Here is a 20,000-nt window from a genome sequence, read left to right on the forward strand (position 1 = left end):
AAGAAGGGAAGGGTTGAAAGTAGAATGTGAAACAAACGCCGTTTTCTGTCTTCATTTTATCTCGGTCGATGAGGTTCCGCGATCCGGTTATTGTTTCCAGTTTGACTCTAAAATTATAGCGACCGGAAATTAGGATTATCTCCCTTGTCCAAAATGGAAAACGAAACGTGCTCGTGGTCCATTGAAACGGTTTTTGATTTTTTCTAGCTGCGATAATGTAGCCCTATCCAATTTTTTTTTTATTCTGACGTTTTCGGGATGAGGCTACAATTCCACAGGATCTCCGTAATGGTGCAAAATAATTTTATGAATAACCCCGATAATAAACTCTGGGTATTAGTCCCAAATGTTGTTTACAAATTACACCAAAAGGAGTACCAACTTTGTGCTCGGGCATGGCTAGTGTTTTTCATTAAATATAATGTACAGCATGCAAAATTCTTCGTCTGCTCCGCCATGCTTGTTATCGCGAAATCTCGTAGGTGGATCTAATGAAAAAGCTAAACATTGACAATCGGCGCGAAAATGTAGTTACTTGAGCCACTTTGACAAAGAAAGGAAAATCATATTGTTGCAGAAAGAATTTACACTCTGCTGTTCGGTTTTTAACTTGATATTAAATTCAAACCTTTTCAATACCGACGAAATAGCTTTCGCCTCCATACTTGTCCATTGATGTAAATACTACTTTATATGACATTTGCAAATGACTTGACAATCGGAAGTTGAAACTTCAGTACATCAAACATGGCGCACAAATATGAATCGAGAAATTGGAATTTATCGAAATTGTTGAAAACGGTAGAATAGAGCCTCACAAATCTTAAGTTGCAGGTTGTAAATTTATATATTGACTAAGAAACATGAATATCATTTTATTTACGTAAAGAGACACATTTTCTTGTTTTTTAATACTCAAAATACTAGTCAATTTTAAAACGTTTAATAGTTGTTTTTGAACATTTACAATACTAGACTTTTTATGAACAGGTAGACTTATAAAATTAATTTAGTTCATCATGTTTAAGAAAGACAGTCTTGATAAAATAAATTGATGGTTCTATGATCAAGCTTCATTGATGGCCAGTTATTTAAATGGTGATGACACCCAAGAGACTCTTCTCTTTACTATCATGCTTGGGAACATCTGAAAATAGACATCTATTCAGGGGTTATAAATAGTCATTCATACATATTGAATTTAAAGAAAAGGTGTATTTCACATTTATTTCACTTCTATGGGTGGTGCCGCACTATCTAAAATTGCTTTTGTGAGTGGTCCCTCATTACATTTTTATGCTTCTATGGGTGGTTACCCAAATTTTAAAGTGCCTTCCCCGGGTACCTCATATGTTTTAATGGAACAGCCCTATTGAATAAATGTGTATTAACTGAGATTTGATTTATTAACACTTAAGCAATGAAAATATTCTACAGGATGTGATTAATATTCATGAAAATTGATTTGATAAGACTATTTGATATTTTCTTAATGGAATGTGGGCTTTTTGATTAAAAAAAAATTCAGTTAAATTTAATGTGAAGTGCTGTCTAACATAATTTCTTCAAACAGTATAGAGTTCTGGACATGGTCAGAATGAATGCGTTTAATTTTTCCCTTGTTTGAATTCCAGGGTAATATTTCCTCAGGCTTGATTCCCTCAGCTGCTTTTACTGTTGTGCCACGAACCCCAGGTCCAGACACCCCACCTGGTACGAACATCGCTTTGGCGTCTTCCTCAGGGACACTTAACGCATCACTGCTAGCGAGAGCCATGAATCCACCGACTGCAGATGACGATGTCTTCAGTGACCCAGAAAGTAGTCTCTTTGACTACCAGGTCATGGAGGAAGCTGGGTAAGTCATAGTTCAGTAAAGTTTTAAGGAACAAAATTCAAGAAATAGGAGTTTTTGTTAAGTACGCTTAATAACTTAATATATATGCTAACTTGATATGTGTACTGAGATACAATGCAGCTACCGGTACATGTACTGATTTTGTGTGTGTGATTTACATAATGCTTCTTGAGTTGTTTAAGAATTAAGGTCAAGGTAACATTTTAATGGATAGAAATTGTTTGCCATTCACAGATAGAATATTATCATAATTGAGATTTAATTTCATGTCTACTTTTGTGTGAAATCTGGCAGAAAGGCTTTACCAAAGACCATCAAGCATCGGAAAGTTTCAAAATCTTCATGGTCCAGCACTCCAGTAGGGTTGTATAAGTCATTTTCTCCATTTGGTACTCCAAGGGAATTCTCACATAGTACTCCAAGGGAATTATCACATAGTACTCCAAGGGAATTCTCACATAGTACTCCAAGGGAATTCTCACATAGTACTCCAAAGGGATTCTCATGTAGTACTCGAAAGGAAATTAGGTTGACATCTTTTTGTGGTTGTGTTTGGCATTTTTTATTTCAAATCAGTGATTGTTCTTCCATTTTTCAGTTTGTTTCTTGTTGATTTCCAGATTTTTGTTGAGTATTCATTTTACTAATCAGAGTTACCTATGTGTTTTATGATTGTTCTATCATGAAATATCATATAAAACATGTACTGCTTATAATACATTCAATGCATCAAATATATATGCCATGATTTTCCTCAAGATTAAATTTGTAACAAATGTTATAGGATGTTCATGTTATTTGACAGGTATTCTTCCGTAGAGTTTGGACAAGCTGGTGGCAGCAGGAAGCGGATTAGTTACTCAGACAGGGAGCCCGTACCTTTACCTGGCCCATCCAGCCTCAGAGAACATGCTATTGACGAGGAAATCCCAGGTATTATTGTGTTGAACATTATATTTAAACTACACAGCAGTTATATATTTGATCATGACATTGGCAAGAATGAACACATGCACAAGATCTGTATCACTGTAAACAAACTTTTATATAGGACTATTTTCAATCACGAATCTCTTAAAGAAAAAGTGTTAATGACAAGTAATATTATATTCCTGATTGAGCCTACATATACACCATGTTTATAGACTAATTAAGCTCCTTACTACAACGTTTTGCAAAATTGTGGTATTTGCTAAAATTTCTGGTATATGAATGAAACTATGTACAGTATTCTAAATTTTGAGTTGATTTTAATAGTGAAGTAAAGTGAATGTGTGGTTTTATGTTCAGGTCAGTTTTACCACTCGCTGGAGCGACATGAAGACATTGACGATCAGAATGTGCTGTATGCTAAACCTGTCAAGAAAGGAAAGGTATTCAGAAAGCTTTATCTTAATCTCTATTTTGACTTTCTCACAAGGCTTTTTAAAGGAACCAGTTTGATCCTTTAATGCTCCTTCCCTCTTTTTCTCCATTTTTTAAATTCCAATACGCTTTGTCCTTGTGTTGTCTTAATTTCTGCATTTCTCTCATACTTTTCCTTACTTTGAAAATTTTCACCTTCTTTTTGTACATGATGAAATAGAACAAAAAAGTTGTATCATGCTTTTAAAGTCCAGTCATAACATCTATCACTTATGAAATCTTTAGTCAGTGAATACATATTGTGAACGAGAACCAGAGACAACATGTTAAGTCCTTTAAATGATGAATTTACCATGACAGAGAACTACTTCAGTGGAGGATCCAACACTGCAACAAACGGGACAGAGAGTGCAAGAAGCTTACCGTCAGGTCATAGAGCCAGACTCGGATGAATTCCAAGAGGAAATGGTAAAAACAAAGCTATAAAAATATAGCTGTACTTCATCACATTCTTTAAAAAGTAATCATGAAGTTGTGAGTGATTGTTGCTGAAATTTAGGTATGATTTCTTTTGATACTTATCGCAGTTTCTTTTTCTTTCAGACCACACAGAAGGTAAACTTTAACAAGTCAGAATGATAATTATCAGAACAGTAATAAAAAAGTTCTTTTTGAAAGGAATGTATATGTTATTCTTAAATACTGAGCATATTATGCATTGGTTCATCGTGTAATCTATAGGTAACCACGGTTACAATAGAGAGGACGCCGACGGACAGACCCACAAGGCAGTCCACACCTAGAGGTAAGATCAAGTAATCCATGTAGTTAGTACAATTTTATCGCACTGCTCCCTCTGAAGTGTTGTTTAGTCATCACTGAAACCCTTAAAGCATTTTGATTAAAATCTCAGCATTTGTGTTCTTGTTGAAATTCGATGTCAAACTTGCTATTCTAAATGTTAGGTTGAACATAATGCAATCTTTACTATTTTTAATAAAAGAAGAGCTAATCTTTAGAAAAGAATATATGTGTATAAGTTAAAATTTCTTGTAAACTTTCACATTGTTCCTAAGACAGTTGCATATAAGTACATGGTACTCTGAACAGGTTAAGGGAGTAGACAGAAAATTATTTTAGGATTAGAACATTAACAACCAGTTCACAGTCTGTGTACTCTGATAGGCATGTAAAATTACCTGTAGAACTTCCTGTTTACTCTAATAGGCATGTAAAGGTACCTGTAGAACTTCCTGGTGCTCAGGGATATACACTAATATATAGCAGTTTTATTTCTTTGGAAAATTTAACGACAAGCTGATGTTTCTCCTGTGTGTTTTGTCTTTATGATTTTATTAACACTAGCTGATGTTTCTCAAGTGTGTTTTGTCTTTATGATTTTATTAACATTATTCCTTCTTCCTGTAGCAGTCTCTAATCTCTTCCCTGTCTATGTGTTGTTTTTAAAACAGAGGTACAAGAGGACACTTTGGTCAAATCATCCAAGGAAGACCAATTAATGCCGGCAGAAACTCTTGGTATTACTTAACAATAACAACAATCAAAGATTTTAAATTGGGATCTGTGTTCAGATTTTATTTTTTCCTGTCATGGTATAACTGTGATGTAATACCACATTTATATGTTCAATTTACATGCATGTGCATAATAAAAATATCATTGAGGTGCAATGTAATAAATCATGTTCAGAAGTTTTGTATGTACAATGATCAGGTCATAAGTTTAGGGAGGAATTCTTTTAACAGTGTTTTTCCTAAATTTTAATTCATTACAAGGTTGCTAATAAAAAAAAATCTAATGCCTAGGTGCAACTCCATCCCCCCGCCGGTCAGGCCGACATTCAGGGTCAAACACTGCCCGTAGTATATCTGAAATACACACCGCCCGCAGCACCGATAAACTTCAACGAGGCCTGGAGGGACAGAATGCTCTGCTTCGCTCCATTAATGAGTCTCTGGAAGAAGAAGTTACAACATTCAGACAAGTCACAGCAGCCCTAGAAAAGGGAGGTATGTAGAAATATTAGGCTTAGTGAAGTCACAACAGGCCTAGAAAAGGGAGGTATGTAGAAATGTTAGGCTTAGTGAAGTCACAACAGGCCTAGAAAAGGGAGGTATGTAGAAATGTTAGGCTTAGTGAAGTCACAACAGGCCTAGAAAAGGGAGGTATGTAGAAATGTTAAGCTTAGTTAGGTTACAACAGACCTAGAAAAGGGAGGTATGTAGAAATGTTAGGCTTAGTTAAGTCACAGGAGTTTTAGAAAAGATGGTATTTAGAATGTTGGACTTAGCTTATGAAGGTATGGTTTTCTACAAAAGCTTTAAACCTACCATTTGAAAAAAATTAGATATGAATACTGTAAAATCATTCATATTTGTTGGAGCAATGGTTCATGATTTGATAAGAGTAAGCAAGCACACAGATTCATTGTTTTGTTGTTACTTATTACTTTATTGTTGCTGAATTTCTCTCATTCATGGAGTATATAAACCCCTGGTTGTGTCCACAACATAAAAACGATGAAAATTCCACTCCCAGAAACTGACTGATTTTACAGTACTTCATTAGTATTTGATGAGAAAGCTTTTCTGAAGAGCATATTTACTCAGTTTCTGTTTTATTTTCTTGTTCAGACCGAGACACAGCTGCTAATCTGCTGCTTAAGAAACAGTTAACAGACATGAAGGATGAGAATGAGACGATGAAGAACACTGTTCACAGACTGACGGTGGAGCTCAGCGAGTACCAGGCCAAATACCGAACACTCAAGTCAGAGGAGAGATCGGTAATACACAGCAAAACGTACTGTATATACACAGCAAAACGTACTGTATGTATACACAGCAAAATGTACTGTATATATACACAGCGAAACTTGCTGTATATATACACAGCAAAACGTACTGTATATATACACAGCAAAACGAACTGTATATATACACTGCAAAATGTACTGTATTTATACACAGCAAAACGTACTGTATATACACAGCAAAACGTACTGTATATATACACAGCAAAACGTACTGTATTTATACACAGCAAAACGAATTGTATATATACACAGCAAAACATACTGTATATATACACAGCAAAACGTACTGGATTTATACACAGCAAAATGTACTGTATATATACACAGCAAAACATACTGTATATATACACAGCAAAACGTACTGTATATACACACAGCAAAACATACTGTATATATACACAGCAAAACGTACTGTATCTACACACAGCAAAACGTACTGTATATATACACAGCAAATCGTACTGTATATATACACAGCAAAACGTACTGTATTTAAAAACAGCAAAACGTACTGTATATATACACAGCAAAACGTACTGTATTTATACACAGCAAAACGTACTGTATTTATACACAGCAAAACGTACTGTATTTATACACAGCAAAACGTACTGTATCTATACACAGCAAAACGTACTGTATCTATACACAGCAAAATGTACTGTATTTATACACAGCAAAACGTACTGTATATATACACAGCAAAACGTACTGTATATGTGGTATTAGATCCAAGTAATTTGAATCTTAATGTTCTAGTGCTTGATCTGATAATGTCCATAGATTTTAGAATTTATGTAGTTTTAATTGCATTCTAAACAGTTGTTCACCATTGCACTCATAATTCCTTTTTGTTCCAGATTGCTTCAGAGTTATTTGGTTTACCAAGCAAAGGACCGTGTCCATCATGGCTGGTAAGATATTGTTATGAATTGTAATCAAAGTGATTTGGAAGGAAAATCACAGATGGGGGGGGGGGGGGGGGGGGGGGGGGGGAGAGGGGGGGGGGGGATGGTGGAGACTTGGAAAGTTACTGAGAGCAGTTTGAAATTTAAAAAAAAAATTATTAAAAGTAAAATATATTTTCAGATAAATACCAAGTACTTGTCCCCTCTTTTTCTGGCATATGATGATAGACTAGAGGAGAGAGACAAGGTCATTAAGAGATACCAGGTAAGATTTCAGGTGCTTCTAATACAAATACATGCATGTTCCATACACCTGTGTCTGTGTGAATGCTTCAAATATTAGGTAATGTACTCTTCTTTCAGCTGGAGATAGAAAAGCTCACGCTACAGGCTGAGGACATTGTCACTGAGAACCAACAGCTGCAGGAAAAGTTTGAACGAATTCAGACTGACAACCCAGTGGATGTGAATGACTGGTAACTTGTTTTTCCTTTCAAGATTTGATGGATTGAATGTTATTAAAAGCCTGTATTCTTGTTAAGGTGAATGGTCTTTTTCTCCCCCAAACTTGTTTTATAGTGTTTAAAATGATGTGACAAGTTCCAGAACAGTCTATGGTAACGAGTAGTGTATAGCTTATCAGTGAGAAATACAAGGGTTCAAGTGTCTGACAAAAAACTAACTTTTCCTAGTTTTCATCAAGGACCTCCTTCCCCGTAAGAATGTTGATCGGAATCAATTATCAAGTACAAGGTACTATTAACACTCTATGTACCTTTTTAGATCACCAGAGTTGCTCAAGTGACCTATCACAATTGGTCTACAACCATCATTTGTCGTCTGTCATGTGTTAACAACTGAACATCTCAAACTTCTTTTTGATATCTACCATTCTGATTCTTTTCAAATTTAGTATGGAACATCTTTAAGACAATGGGGACATAAATTGTAAATTTCGAAAACTGTTGAAAAATGACAAATTTTCAAAAATCTTCTCTACAGTCAACTTGGTATATAGTGTTTATGTGTGAAACATAAAACAGTATCTTCTTTCATGTTATTGATAATAAATTGTAATCATTTAATAGATATCTAAAAGGAGCAGATAGTTCTTTACCAAAATTCTAAATTTCATGGTCCCAAGGGTAAGGGTTTTGGTTCCAGGGTGGTGCCAAAATTATCATAGTGATTATTGCCTTTATCATTTGAAAGACTTCTTTAATTTTGCTGATACTGTATAAAAACTTGAGGCATATTTAGGAAAAGCTGAAGGGATGTACCAAATTTGTGAATTTTACAACCCCAGGACTCAGACTGTAGGGTGGGTCCAAAGTAGTCATATAGTGTCAATATAACATATATTATAGTATGTAGTCTTTCATCAGTATGGGCACTTTGGGGGCATTTTTATTTTAGGAACACCTCTTGTTTTATATAGCTTAGCTATGCAGAACAGGAAAATTATTGTAGATTTCATAGCCCTTGGGGCTGGTGATACTTTTAACTATTATAAATATTCAGGTGACTGATAAGGCCTGTGGGCCTCTTATTTACTGTTCATATTCACAAATGAAAGTGCAAACATAGTCTTTAAGTGTTACTTTTAAAAATGTACATGTACATTGAAAAAGTTAATTTGCAACCCGCTCCCAGTAAAACGTGTAGTAAATGATAGAGAAAAGAAACTTCCCCCAACTACTTAGATAGACTTTTGATCTTGCTCCTTATTGGTATTTTTTAGGTTACTATATTGATCTATTATTTAGTATTAATCAAAGTAAGACAATATTCACAGAGATGAATTTCATTGGTTCATTGCTATGAAAAGTGTGATTCTGACTCTGATTAGGTTAACATTACATTATATTGACTTCATGTTAACCAATCAGAGAGCAGGAAATTTGAATTCATATCTATGAAATGCTATTGTTACCTCAAAGATTGACATCACATCATGATTTTGTTACAACCAATCAGTAAGTAGGAAAATAGTCATATACAGTGATGTTTGACTTCAATGAATTTTAAATGTTCTTTTCGTAAATAGGGAAAATCTAAAAGAGAATGCACGACTAGTTCTGGAGGAGAACCAGAATTTGCTTGAGCAGATTGAAATAAAAGATCAAAAAGCCCAAGACATGCATCAGGCCCACATGCAGGAAGGTATGAAATTTTAATGATGTCGCATCTGGAATGTAAAGTATGCAATGAGGCTAGATATATATATACACATCATTTATATATTGCTAACTGTATTAATTGTAGATATTTTTGAATTAAAAAAAAGTATGTAAGGGAAACTGTGAAGTTTAAGAATCATCCATCACACTGAGTAATTGGATATTTTCAGTATCTAAGGTAACCAAACAGTTGGTACTACTAAAAGCAGAGAAGGTTGACCAGGATCAAGACTTGGAGGATTTCAAGAGGCGATACAAAGAACTTAAAACTAAATATGATGCCATGATTTTGGAAAACCAGAGCCAGGAATCAGCAGAATCTTATATCAATACTATTGCAGAACTTAAGAGGCAATGCCAATGTATTTTATACAGTGTATATGTTTGATGGAAAAAAGGAGATTTAAATTGTGAAAATTTTCATTTTTGGTCATATTTTTTTCTTTCATTAATCAAAGAATTGTATTTTTATTTTCAACAGGAGTATTACAGAAAAAGAAGAAAATTATCACCGAGAGGTTCAAAATCTGAAAATCAAGATTCAGGTTTGAATTTTCTTTTACTTCTAGATGTGTATGTGGAAGTGAAGATTTTTCCCAATAAAGAAGAAATTTTTTTTTTTTCGATTATAGTGGTGCTTGAATTAGGAAATTATTATCCTTGATTCTTTGTTCACAGTGATAGTATTTTATTATAAATAGGCTGTACAGTGATAGTATTTTATTATGAATAGGCTGTACAGTGATAGTATTTTATTATGTATAGGCTGTACAAGAGGAGAGGAGAACACAGAGTTTGAATTTTGTGGAATTACAAGCTGAAAACAAACGATGCTTAGCTGAACTAAGAGCGATGAGGAAGGCCATTAGGTATGTGTATGACTCTTGCTGGAAGTGAATGGCAGTTTACAGTCTTTTGCAAGGATATTCTATTAAAATTAGTTCCAACAAAAACTTATGATGAATTTCTGCTTACAGTGAGTTAATTTTCTTTGGATGGTTTTGCTAAATGTAGTAAAAATAATTGGATATGATGAACATTGAAGCACAATTAGCTGTTCCTAGTGTTTGATGATTAACATGTTTTACTGTAAACATAGATTTACAAATTTTCAGTGCAAATCACAATCTGTCCTGCTGAGTATTAAAACTAACGGTAAATACCTTTTGATAACAGGAAAGCACAGAGTAAGATGATATACCTGCAGAAGGCAATAGAACAGTCCGAATTAAAGGAACAGAATGTTCAAGAACAGCTGGCTTCTGTCATCAAAGTGGTGAGATTTATCTCTGAAGAAAAATGCCTGAATATTAGTCTAAGAGAAAATGATGTACCAAGAAACTAACATGCCTATTTACTTGATCAATATAACTATTTTTCAGGCTGAGAAAACTGCATATGAAAGAGACTCTTTTGCAAAAGCAGTGAGTTATTGTTCATGCACATTTTTCTAATAATGCAGCTAAATGAAATGTTTTTGTGCCAATTTTTCAGTTGTTTGCAGATTGTAAAAACAGAATTGTATTTTGAAGGTAAGGGATCGAGAAACAGAAGCAAAGAAGGCCATGCACAAAATGTTTCATAACAGTGTGTCAAAGGGCAAAATGGAGGAGAAGCTGAAGGTAATCTACAACCAGAAATTAGAACTTTCTCTCACCTGTTGTTACGATTTTATACGCCGGTCAAAGACAGGACGTTTTATGGTATAGTGTCGTCTGGCAGAATACAGACCGAAGTATTGGGGCTAGGACCATCAAACTTGGTACACATACTCCTCATGCCAAGTGGAGGACACCTTTTGTTCGTCAAAGGTCAAGGTCATAGTATCACTTAGTAGAAAAACCTTTTAGACCAAACCATTGGGGCTAGGACCATCAAACTTGGTACACATACACCTTATGCCAAGCAGAGGATGTCTATTGTTTCTCAAGGTCAAAGATCAAGGACGTAGTATCACTTCGTAGATAAATCTTGGTTTTCTTTTTCCAGATTATTTTCTGTCATGAATACACATATTGCCCTGAAATTTTATCACAACCTCTCTCTCAGAGAAATACATAATCAGTTCACATTTGAACTTGATTGGTGCACCTTGACCTACTTTAGGGCTAAAAGTAGGTCAAATAGTTTTCTGGACTTTCTCTCATCATGGATGCAGATATTGCACTGACGGTCTGTTAGGTGTATGTTGTACTGTTTGTGGTAGTGTTGTTTGGGTTTTTTTACGACCATTTCCTTATCACTTTCAACTTATCTGATATTAATTTAAGTGTAACCAAATAACATAAATACATTGTTTAATTCACAACCATAGGTGCAGCTTATATTTGTCTTAATTAGCATGTTTACATTCACCATTATGTTCAATACAGATATTCATGGTGTATTATGCATTATTTATTATTCATCGGTATTTAATGATTTTGATTGATGTATAAAAGAAAAGTGCATTAGTCAGTTTTCTGTCTTCAAGTCCAATGCATTTGTATTGATTAGCATATAATGTGTCTGTTTATTACTTTTATTTGTTTTCTTTTTTAGTTATATAAGTTAAAGGCTGCCGCTAAAATCAATACAGTGGCTGGAAGGTAATGAATTTGATTTAGAAATAGCATGAATGTAGGCTTGTTTGTTACAGACGGTTTATTCAGATATACCTTTCACATAAATGCACTGGCTTTCATCTTCAATACTTTAATCATCTCCAATTTTTAATTTCTAAGTAAAATATTACATAATTGCAGTTTGATTCCAAACTCATTGATATTATTTATGAATCATTTCAAAATGAAATTTAATACATAGAATTGATATGTAGGCTCAAAGAACAGGATGAAGTATTTACGAACCAGAAGAAAGAATACGAGAGAGAAATCAACCACTTACGTCTGCTTCTTCAGGAGAAGGAACACAACCTGTTTGATATTGCCACAGAAAAAAGGTAATCTACTGATAATTACCAAACTTCAGAGTCATTTCCTGTAAAACTCCAGGGGTAGAGAAGTCTGAATAGAGAGAAATCTGGCCTGGAGATTATAAAACTTTTACCGTACTCAAACTCGTCCATATTTGTTTGGAGTACAACTCTGAGCAAGCTCCGAAACATACTCAATAAATCTTGAGAATGTACTCCATTTGAGTATGAGAATGATTTTATAAAAGTTTTATAACCTTCGCTTTTGAATAGGAGTACGATTTAGAGCACAGAGTTTGAATTTGAGTATGAAGATATGCTCAAGAAAGTTTTATAACCTCCAGGCCTGGATGTTGTGCAAAGTAATAGGTTTTGTAAACCATGCTCAAATTTTGGCACCAAAGTTTGAGTTCTGTTGAAACCACTTTTTCTGTATTGTCTAATCCAAAGATTTTTTCAGGTTCCAAGCATTTCCAGATCAGACAAGTTCACTGTACTAACCATAACAACCAAATGTATTGTGAAAATTTAAATCTTTCCGAGTGTGTAATCTTTGTACTGGGAATTCTACTGAATTAATCTGGGCCTGCTGTATTTACCCTGGCAAATTGAGGTGATTTTCTGTGAGGAAATTTCTTATGCATTTAGATGTATTAAATAATGTAAATATGTTTATTTTGTAGGGAAGTAGAGGATGAACTGGAGATAGTTTGGCAAGCTGCAAATACTGAAAATGACCGGATGAAGACTGTGCTTCACAAGACAATGAAAAAAATCAGACAGCACGAACAGTTAGCAGAAGCTATAGATCAGCAAGAACCTAAAAAGATTGTATACATATCATCTGATGGTGAAGGAGATTGATAAAACATGTAAAGAACTCATACTCAACGCAATCTACCGAGAAATGGGGCCAATCTTATTGTGAATGAAAACAACTAACTGCAAACTTGGTCATCTTGCTTTCAAGGACACTTTAAGTAGGGGATCAGAAGGGGAACCCTAAGCAAGAGAAGTATTCATTGCATTTCAGACAGCAGAACAGGTGCTTCAAGGGCAGCATTTGTCAATGTTGGATTCATTGTGATAATGGCAGTACACATGTCAAAAAAGTCCTCTTATTGTTTGTCATGTATAATCAGTGATTAATTCAACATGTAAACTATGCAATTAGAAACATAAAGCCAAAGAATCTGTATAAATGTAGCGTATTCTATTTTCCAAAGAGTAAATGTAGAAGAAGTGACAGGTGATTGTAGGGTGAAACATGGAAAACAATGTAACAAATACAAAGGAAGCATTTAAACTGAAAAATGATTTCATTTTGTTGTAAGTTACTAGCTAGTCATTAGACAGCGTGCTATCCGTCAGTCAAAAATAAGACCATTTTCCATTTTAAAAAAAATTATATTTAAATATTACTACATTAGAATGATTAAAACTTTCAGTAGCAAAAATGATATGTCTATCAAATACACGTATATGTAGGTATTAAATACATTGGCTGTTTACAATTGCATCTATGACATCGCAGAAAAAATTAATGAAAAAAATAAAGAAACAGAATACCACATTTTTTCTTTAAAAAGTATGAATCTAACGATATCATAATAATAATTTATTTTACAGTTTTGAAGGAATTTCTTTTTCTGACATTTAATTTTTGGACAGAAATTGTCGTTCAACAAATGAAAAGAGTTTGAGCTACATGTATCTAATTCCAGTCTCTCAATCTAAACATAATTTTTTCTGATATATGTACATGTAGTTAAATTATTGATAAAACTTTGTGGTAAGTCGATGTTTGGATTGGGCATTTGATTGTGTGCAATACAAAGCGCTATTCAATTTTGAAATGTGAATTGCATTTAGACAGTCAAGCATGACCTCTGTTGATAAAACTTTGCAACAGCTGATGAATTCTTAACCAACAAATTTGTAAATGTAATGAAATTACAGCAACTTGATTGTTCTAGGATCGATTGAAAACTGACTTTAGGCCCTGTATGTTATAATGTGCACACCTTAACATGTCCGGTGATATTGAATCTCACATTCAGGTTTTTATAGAATCTGATTATGTTGACAGATGGCAATTGTATGTTTCATTTAATTTGGTGCTATATGTTACACAATTATTAAATTATTTTGTTATATTTGTGATTTTTCCGTCCAAAGATGTTGCATGTAGTAGTGCATTTAAACATATGTTTTAAAAATATGCACACTTTTTAATTTCATTTCTTTATCTTTTAAATGAAAGAGCAAGGATTAGCATGCCTTAGCCCACTCTCTTGTTTTGATTTCGCAGAAGAGAGTCGGATGTTTAGGGTGCTGAAAAGAAAAGGCATGAAAGAGGAGAAAGAACTATGTTTTTATGAAATTTTATGTAAGATATACGGATATTAGTTATACAGGGTTGTCCCAAAATTCCGTGGACTAGACTTATAACTTTTAAAGTGTCGATTTAATTTCATAAAAACTGTTATGTATTACCAATTATACCATTGTTGACCAATACCCAAAATTTCAACTTTCCACTTTATTTAGCTTTTTTGAGAAAATTAATGATTTTACAATAAGGTTGTGCTCGGCGGCGCAACCTAATGGACGTCAAAATTTTCTCGCGGTGTTCGCGCGTCTGAGAAAATCCTTCGAAGATGAAATCCTACTTTGATTCTCTTCACCTTTAAAAGCCGAAGTACCCAACTGCACATACTCTATGCATTCATGAATTATCCATAGAATGCGGTGAACAGACGAATTGCTGATTCCCAAAATTTCTTTGATCTCTAGTGCAGTCAGACGTCTGTCTTCCGGAATAGCGTCATCATTTCGCTGGATTTTTGCACCTAACTGTCGCACGATATATCATAATTCATTTAAATATTCCGTCATAATGATAAAAATTTCCAGGTATATAAATGAATATCTAAACAAAATTCCTCTATTAAAATATACTATCAGCAATAAAATGAACAATGTTTTTTTCAGCGATTGTAATTTCGTTTCAATTATTTAAAATCGCTATTTTTTACACTGCGCCGCTTTATGCTTCCCTATAATGAAAAACCTGAATTTTTCCTATTCAATGTCAATTAATATTGGAAATTTTTACATCTTTTTATTGAAAACTGTTTGCTCTTCATGTTTTAAAAGTTTAATTTCTCGGGGACGTTAGATAATTGAAAAACGCCGCTTGTCCACGGAATTCTGGGACAACCCTCGTATTTTTAGATTACTAATTGTTAAACCCTGTACCTTTGGTAGATTTACGTAAAGACTGCACATTTATTTATTGATAGGAAATCTAATCCAGTCTACATTGTAACTGTAAAGAACTAAAACAAATATTAATGCTCAATGTGAAAACTAGAGTACATTTATGTATTTCATTGCTACTCTCAGCTCAGTAATGCTTTAATCTTGAAACTTCTGATTCTGTCAAAAAATGTTTGTACCATAATATTAAACGATATATATGTACATTTATTGCTCGTTTTGTTTTATTTATTTTTTCTTCAGTATTTCTTCACACCGGTGAAACACAGGCAATTGCTTCGCTTGGGGTCGAATTTACTATTCAAGAGTACTCTTTAATAGTAAATTCGACCCCAAGCGATGCAGTTGCCTTAGGTGAAATAATTATAATGTCCCTGCAGTTTGCAGAGGAAAGACGCATGTACTCAAAGGGATAGTAAGAATTCTATTTATGCCCGTTGTTCGTTGGAACATTAAAATGGTGTAACGATGTACCTTCTGAATTTGATAGAAATGGAGTAGTTGGTTTGGCATATTTATGGGTTAAATTTGAAATCACATCCATTATTTTGTTTTCCTCGATGATCAGTGGTGACCTGTGAGTGAGCCCATTCTTCAATGTTTGATTTATTGGCGGTTTATCTATAATACTGTCCATCAAGTACCAATACGCACACTGTAGTTTTATTGATATCAATGACTTTAACAAAGAGGCCTTGTTGACATGTTTGTTGCAAAATGATGGAATCTACATGGATGTACATTTCCTTCCTTGAGTCTCTCCGATCTGTGAAGTGTTGATCACAAAACTTGACAGGTTTTGGGCTCTTTCACTTTGCTTAAAGTGTCAAATTTATGTCAGATGGCGTACTTTGAGAATTATCATTTTAAAAATTCACTACAAGAAATTTCCCACTGTCTTAGCTCAGAAACAAGGCACCATCTCTTAAGAAATTTGAAAATACATGAGGGTATGAACTGCAACGTTCTACACCGGCCTGCTTTGTGAAGCGCGTTAGCCTTCAGTTTTGCTAACGGTATCTACAATCGAATATTCTTACTATTAAAGCTTTTATTCTTCCAGAATCGTACGAATTTCTAAGGACTTTAAAAGATCAGAAAACTTTGCATCTTTTTCCCCGACAGGAAGGGCAACGAACTTCTTTCTTTCTTTTCGTTTTGGGTAATAAATGTTTTGTATCAATTACCATTTATGTAAAATAGAAAATCAACATGAAATTAACTTGTTTCACTAAAATCCATGATTATGAATGAAGATCGAGGTAATGGATCAGAACAAGACAAATGATTGATGGTTTCGTTGTTTACATCATGTTGAGAAGCAGGAAAAGTCCCCCTTTTGACCCAGAGTGATTCAATGATTGTTGACCACGTTCCGTCTGTTGTTTATATGGTCGTGTGGGTCACTCAATGTGAAATGGTACAATTGTGTGTACCGGCACTTACTACAGACGTCTGTGATCAGTTTTATTTCTTCGCCTAAAAGGTTCAGAAAACTTGGGACAAAATGGCCTGGCTTTATTTTTTGTTGGTAAGAAATAACAGTATAATTTTAGATCATGTAGATGTCTTAATAATTTTCATTTTATCTTTTCTTACCTTACAAAATGTAATAATTAAATGTTGATTCGTGTTAGATTTTTGTAGAATTAAATTATTTGAATTTCCAAAGTAAGGCAATAACATTTCTGGATATTGCTGATGTCGCCTACCTACATGTATAAAAACACAAGGATAAAAATATACTTGCTTTGAAGTTGTGAAATTTTCTTTATTAGAAGTAGTATGTAATTTGTCATCATAAAGTTTGTAATGTTTTAAGTTTCGTACTTTTAATATAATATCATTTTGACTATATCGTTCTATTGGACAATACAATGACTGGTACGTTATCGTTCTTAGTTGCACGTTTTCCAAACCATCCATGCACAGACGGCAACCAGATTCCAGAACCCATGGATTAATGTTGTCAGAAGACACGCTTGTTCTGTAAGTGATGCATGGGTTTTTTGTTTTTTTTTCCAGACACACTAACAACACTTTGATATATAGTAATGATTTTTTTTAATATAGCACCTGTATTTTAAAAGATTCAATGAAGAAAATAATTAACATGCGCGTAAAATGAGTGACATAAACTTTCATCATTTATGGGTTCCAGAAACCGATTTCTATCTTTGAATTAAAACTTTGTAGATGGTATCACTTGTGCTTTGAAATATGCTTAGATTTTTTATCAATAGAATTTCATTTTAGGCGTCGTATGTTAAATTTGGCATTGCACATTGTCTACTGTCAAATGATAAAAACAAAAAATAAAAATTTTCGTACATAACATTGCACTGAATATAATATTTGGAAGGGCATCTTTCTATGTTTTTATCATTTTATATAATCATATCATTAAAATTGGAAATCGGTTCATTTTTTTTCACGGTGTTTTCATTTGATTTCTTTTTATATCGATGACGAAAATATAGACTTCGAAAACTGACAATAGTCATTTTAGGGATTCGGTATTTATCGGACAAGTATAATGTACCTATACTTTTGAAGTTTGGGGATTTAATTACATTTGTAAATCATTTGAAAATCTGGGCAAACTGCACGTAAATAAACTGTCACACATACACCCCTCAAATAAACTAACGCCTAACTATTTTGGTTCAATATAGACCCCCGTATTTTTATTTTCTAATTTCAGAATATAATGATGCAAGACAAACTTTTTATGTATGATTACTACTATTTGAAATGCAAAAAAGTCACAGTTGAGATAAAAAAAAAATTGTATAAGTAGGTTATTTTCCAAAATATCAATACCTTTGTGTATCAATGGCGAAACAGGTAAATGATGAATTTTTTAAATAAAATATGTAAATTTTAATGTTCCTTGATTCATTTTAGACGCACACTACTTCTCTCTTATATCTGATTACCATATGGATGTAGTTAGTACATATACGCTTTGTAGAGCCCACCTTGAATACAGTATATACCAGTAAATTGTCAGTAAACATGTAAAATGTTTGTAAGCACGTAGAAGTGTGTGTGTGTGTGGGGGGGGGGGGGGGGGGGTGTTGCATTTTTACATGCAGAGAAAATTATTTTCGCAAGCAAAGTAAGATATATTGGATGACTGGCCCCCCCCCCCCCCCCCCCTTCCCGCTTTTTTGTAGTGATATTGATTGCTACATCTAAGAATGTAAGCATGAATGGATGAAATTAATCCATACAGTGATTGAAGAACACTGCCCCTGGTGCTTTTATCGTCATACGCCTCTGTTAGACCCCCCTACACCCCCCCCCCTCTAATTGGGATTAGGCAAAATTGGTTATTGTGTTTCTGTTGATTTGATTTGCTTGCCAAGTAATTTAGACAACTGTGAAGCCAACTTCTGCGCTTGCCCCTCCCCCCTTTTTTTTTTGAAAGACGACGAGATGTGTCTGGTTTAATTAATTGGTCCTTTGATACCGATATTTTGTTGTAGAAAAGCTGTCCTTAGTACAAGAGACTTAATCATGTGACCAAGTGTACTATCTATACCTGTAACTATATCCACACCGCAATCCGTACACACAGTATATAGTAGAATATCTATATAACACCAAGTAAACGGACTTGTCATTTATCTCGGTATACTGCAGATAAACGTGTGTATTTTATGTGTATCTTGAAAACATCTGATCATTGACTTCTCTGAATAGTACATTCATGGGCGTAGCTGCCTTGGGTTCAAGTAGACCCACGCCTACCAGGGCCGTAAATTAACCTTCAATTTGGAGGAGGCAGGAAATTAGGCGGGGGTCTGGGGGCCGCCCAGGCCCCCAGACGCTGAGCACATTTTGTGCACACTGAACACGTTTCGTGCAAAATCCTTGATTCTAGGGCCTTCTAAGATGTTACTTGACTAACTCATTCTAAAAGAAAGATTTGGAATGCTTTTTAAGGGAGGTATCATGTTCTTAGTTATTGGAAACACATAAATTCTAATGAACTTTAAATTTTAATTTTTTTTTGGCTCAAAAGTTGGAGGAGGCAGCTGCCTCCTCCGCCTCCATGTAATTTACGGCCCTGCCTACACTTAATTCTAATAACATGTCTTCACAAAAGGTATGCACACAATAAAATTTCATATTTCTAGTGTTTATCGCATTTTTAAATCGGAAGAAAATAGTACAATGACGGTCACGTATTTTTCTTCACATTTTATTATCACTTAACAATGGTTCAAGCGAATGTAGTGATAAGTTTGCATAGCTATATAATATTGAGAGTATAATCCGCCAAAATCCCAGCGCCGGTTTCATGAGCAACACTATATCCATATTCAGATCTTGGTATCTTAAAGGTGGAGTCTCAATGAGAAATTCTGATTCCGGATTCGGGAGAGTATCAATGTTAACTGTATAAAGTTCTTCAAAATGGCTCCAATGTCACAGCTTTAAATTTCTATCATGATTAGTACGTGTATGAAAGGTGAAGATAACGAACAGTGATCAATCTCATAACTCCTATAAAGGTGAAAATAACGAATAGTTGTCAATCTCCTAACTCCTATAAAGGTGAAGATAACGAACAGTGATCAATCTCCTAACTCCTATAAAGGTGAAGATAACGAACAGTGATCAATCTCCTAACTCCTATAAAGGTGAA

General features: G+C 34.2%; 2 protein-coding genes across 4 annotated transcripts in view; both read left to right on the forward strand.

Annotated features, from left to right (window-relative positions):
- Positions 1–15,553, forward strand: part of LOC125678676 (centrosomal protein of 89 kDa-like) — an 18,577-nt gene extending 3,024 nt beyond the window's left edge. For 2 of the 3 annotated variants that reach the window (XM_048917306.2, XM_048917294.2), the window contains 22 exons: positions 1,635–1,858; positions 2,664–2,791; positions 3,149–3,231; positions 3,584–3,691; positions 3,827–3,838; positions 3,965–4,028; positions 4,696–4,761; positions 5,050–5,253; positions 5,878–6,029; positions 6,920–6,973; positions 7,149–7,232; positions 7,331–7,443; positions 9,015–9,130; positions 9,318–9,498; positions 9,629–9,692; positions 9,913–10,016; positions 10,324–10,423; positions 10,530–10,571; positions 10,680–10,769; positions 11,689–11,735; positions 11,966–12,088; positions 12,745–15,553. In XM_048917306.2, coding sequence (XP_048773263.2) covers positions 1,635–1,858; positions 2,664–2,791; positions 3,149–3,231; positions 3,584–3,691; positions 3,827–3,838; positions 3,965–4,028; positions 4,696–4,761; positions 5,050–5,253; positions 5,878–6,029; positions 6,920–6,973; positions 7,149–7,232; positions 7,331–7,443; positions 9,015–9,130; positions 9,318–9,498; positions 9,629–9,692; positions 9,913–10,016; positions 10,324–10,423; positions 10,530–10,571; positions 10,680–10,769; positions 11,689–11,735; positions 11,966–12,088; positions 12,745–12,925 — 2,340 coding nt within the window. In that variant the 3' untranslated portion in view covers positions 12,926–15,553. The remainder of the gene's footprint in view (positions 1–1,634; positions 1,859–2,663; positions 2,792–3,148; positions 3,232–3,583; positions 3,692–3,826; positions 3,839–3,964; positions 4,029–4,695; positions 4,762–5,049; positions 5,254–5,877; positions 6,030–6,919; positions 6,974–7,148; positions 7,233–7,330; positions 7,444–9,014; positions 9,131–9,317; positions 9,499–9,628; positions 9,693–9,912; positions 10,017–10,323; positions 10,424–10,529; positions 10,572–10,679; positions 10,770–11,688; positions 11,736–11,965; positions 12,089–12,744) is intronic. The other variant, XM_048917314.2, reaches the window with a different exon arrangement.
- A 1,225-nt stretch (positions 15,554–16,778) lies between these two features.
- Positions 16,779–20,000, forward strand: part of LOC125664831 (uncharacterized) — an 8,001-nt gene continuing 4,779 nt past the window's right edge. Inside the window, exons 1-2 of the mRNA XM_048897634.2 lie at positions 16,779–16,874; positions 17,246–17,332. Of these exons, the coding sequence (XP_048753591.1) occupies positions 16,851–16,874; positions 17,246–17,332 (111 nt within the window). The 5' untranslated portion in view covers positions 16,779–16,850. The remainder of the gene's footprint in view (positions 16,875–17,245; positions 17,333–20,000) is intronic.

Source organism: Ostrea edulis, chromosome 1 (genome assembly GCF_947568905.1).
Source record: "Ostrea edulis chromosome 1, xbOstEdul1.1, whole genome shotgun sequence".
In the NCBI taxonomy this organism is placed as follows: Eukaryota; Metazoa; Mollusca; class Bivalvia; order Ostreida; family Ostreidae; genus Ostrea; species Ostrea edulis.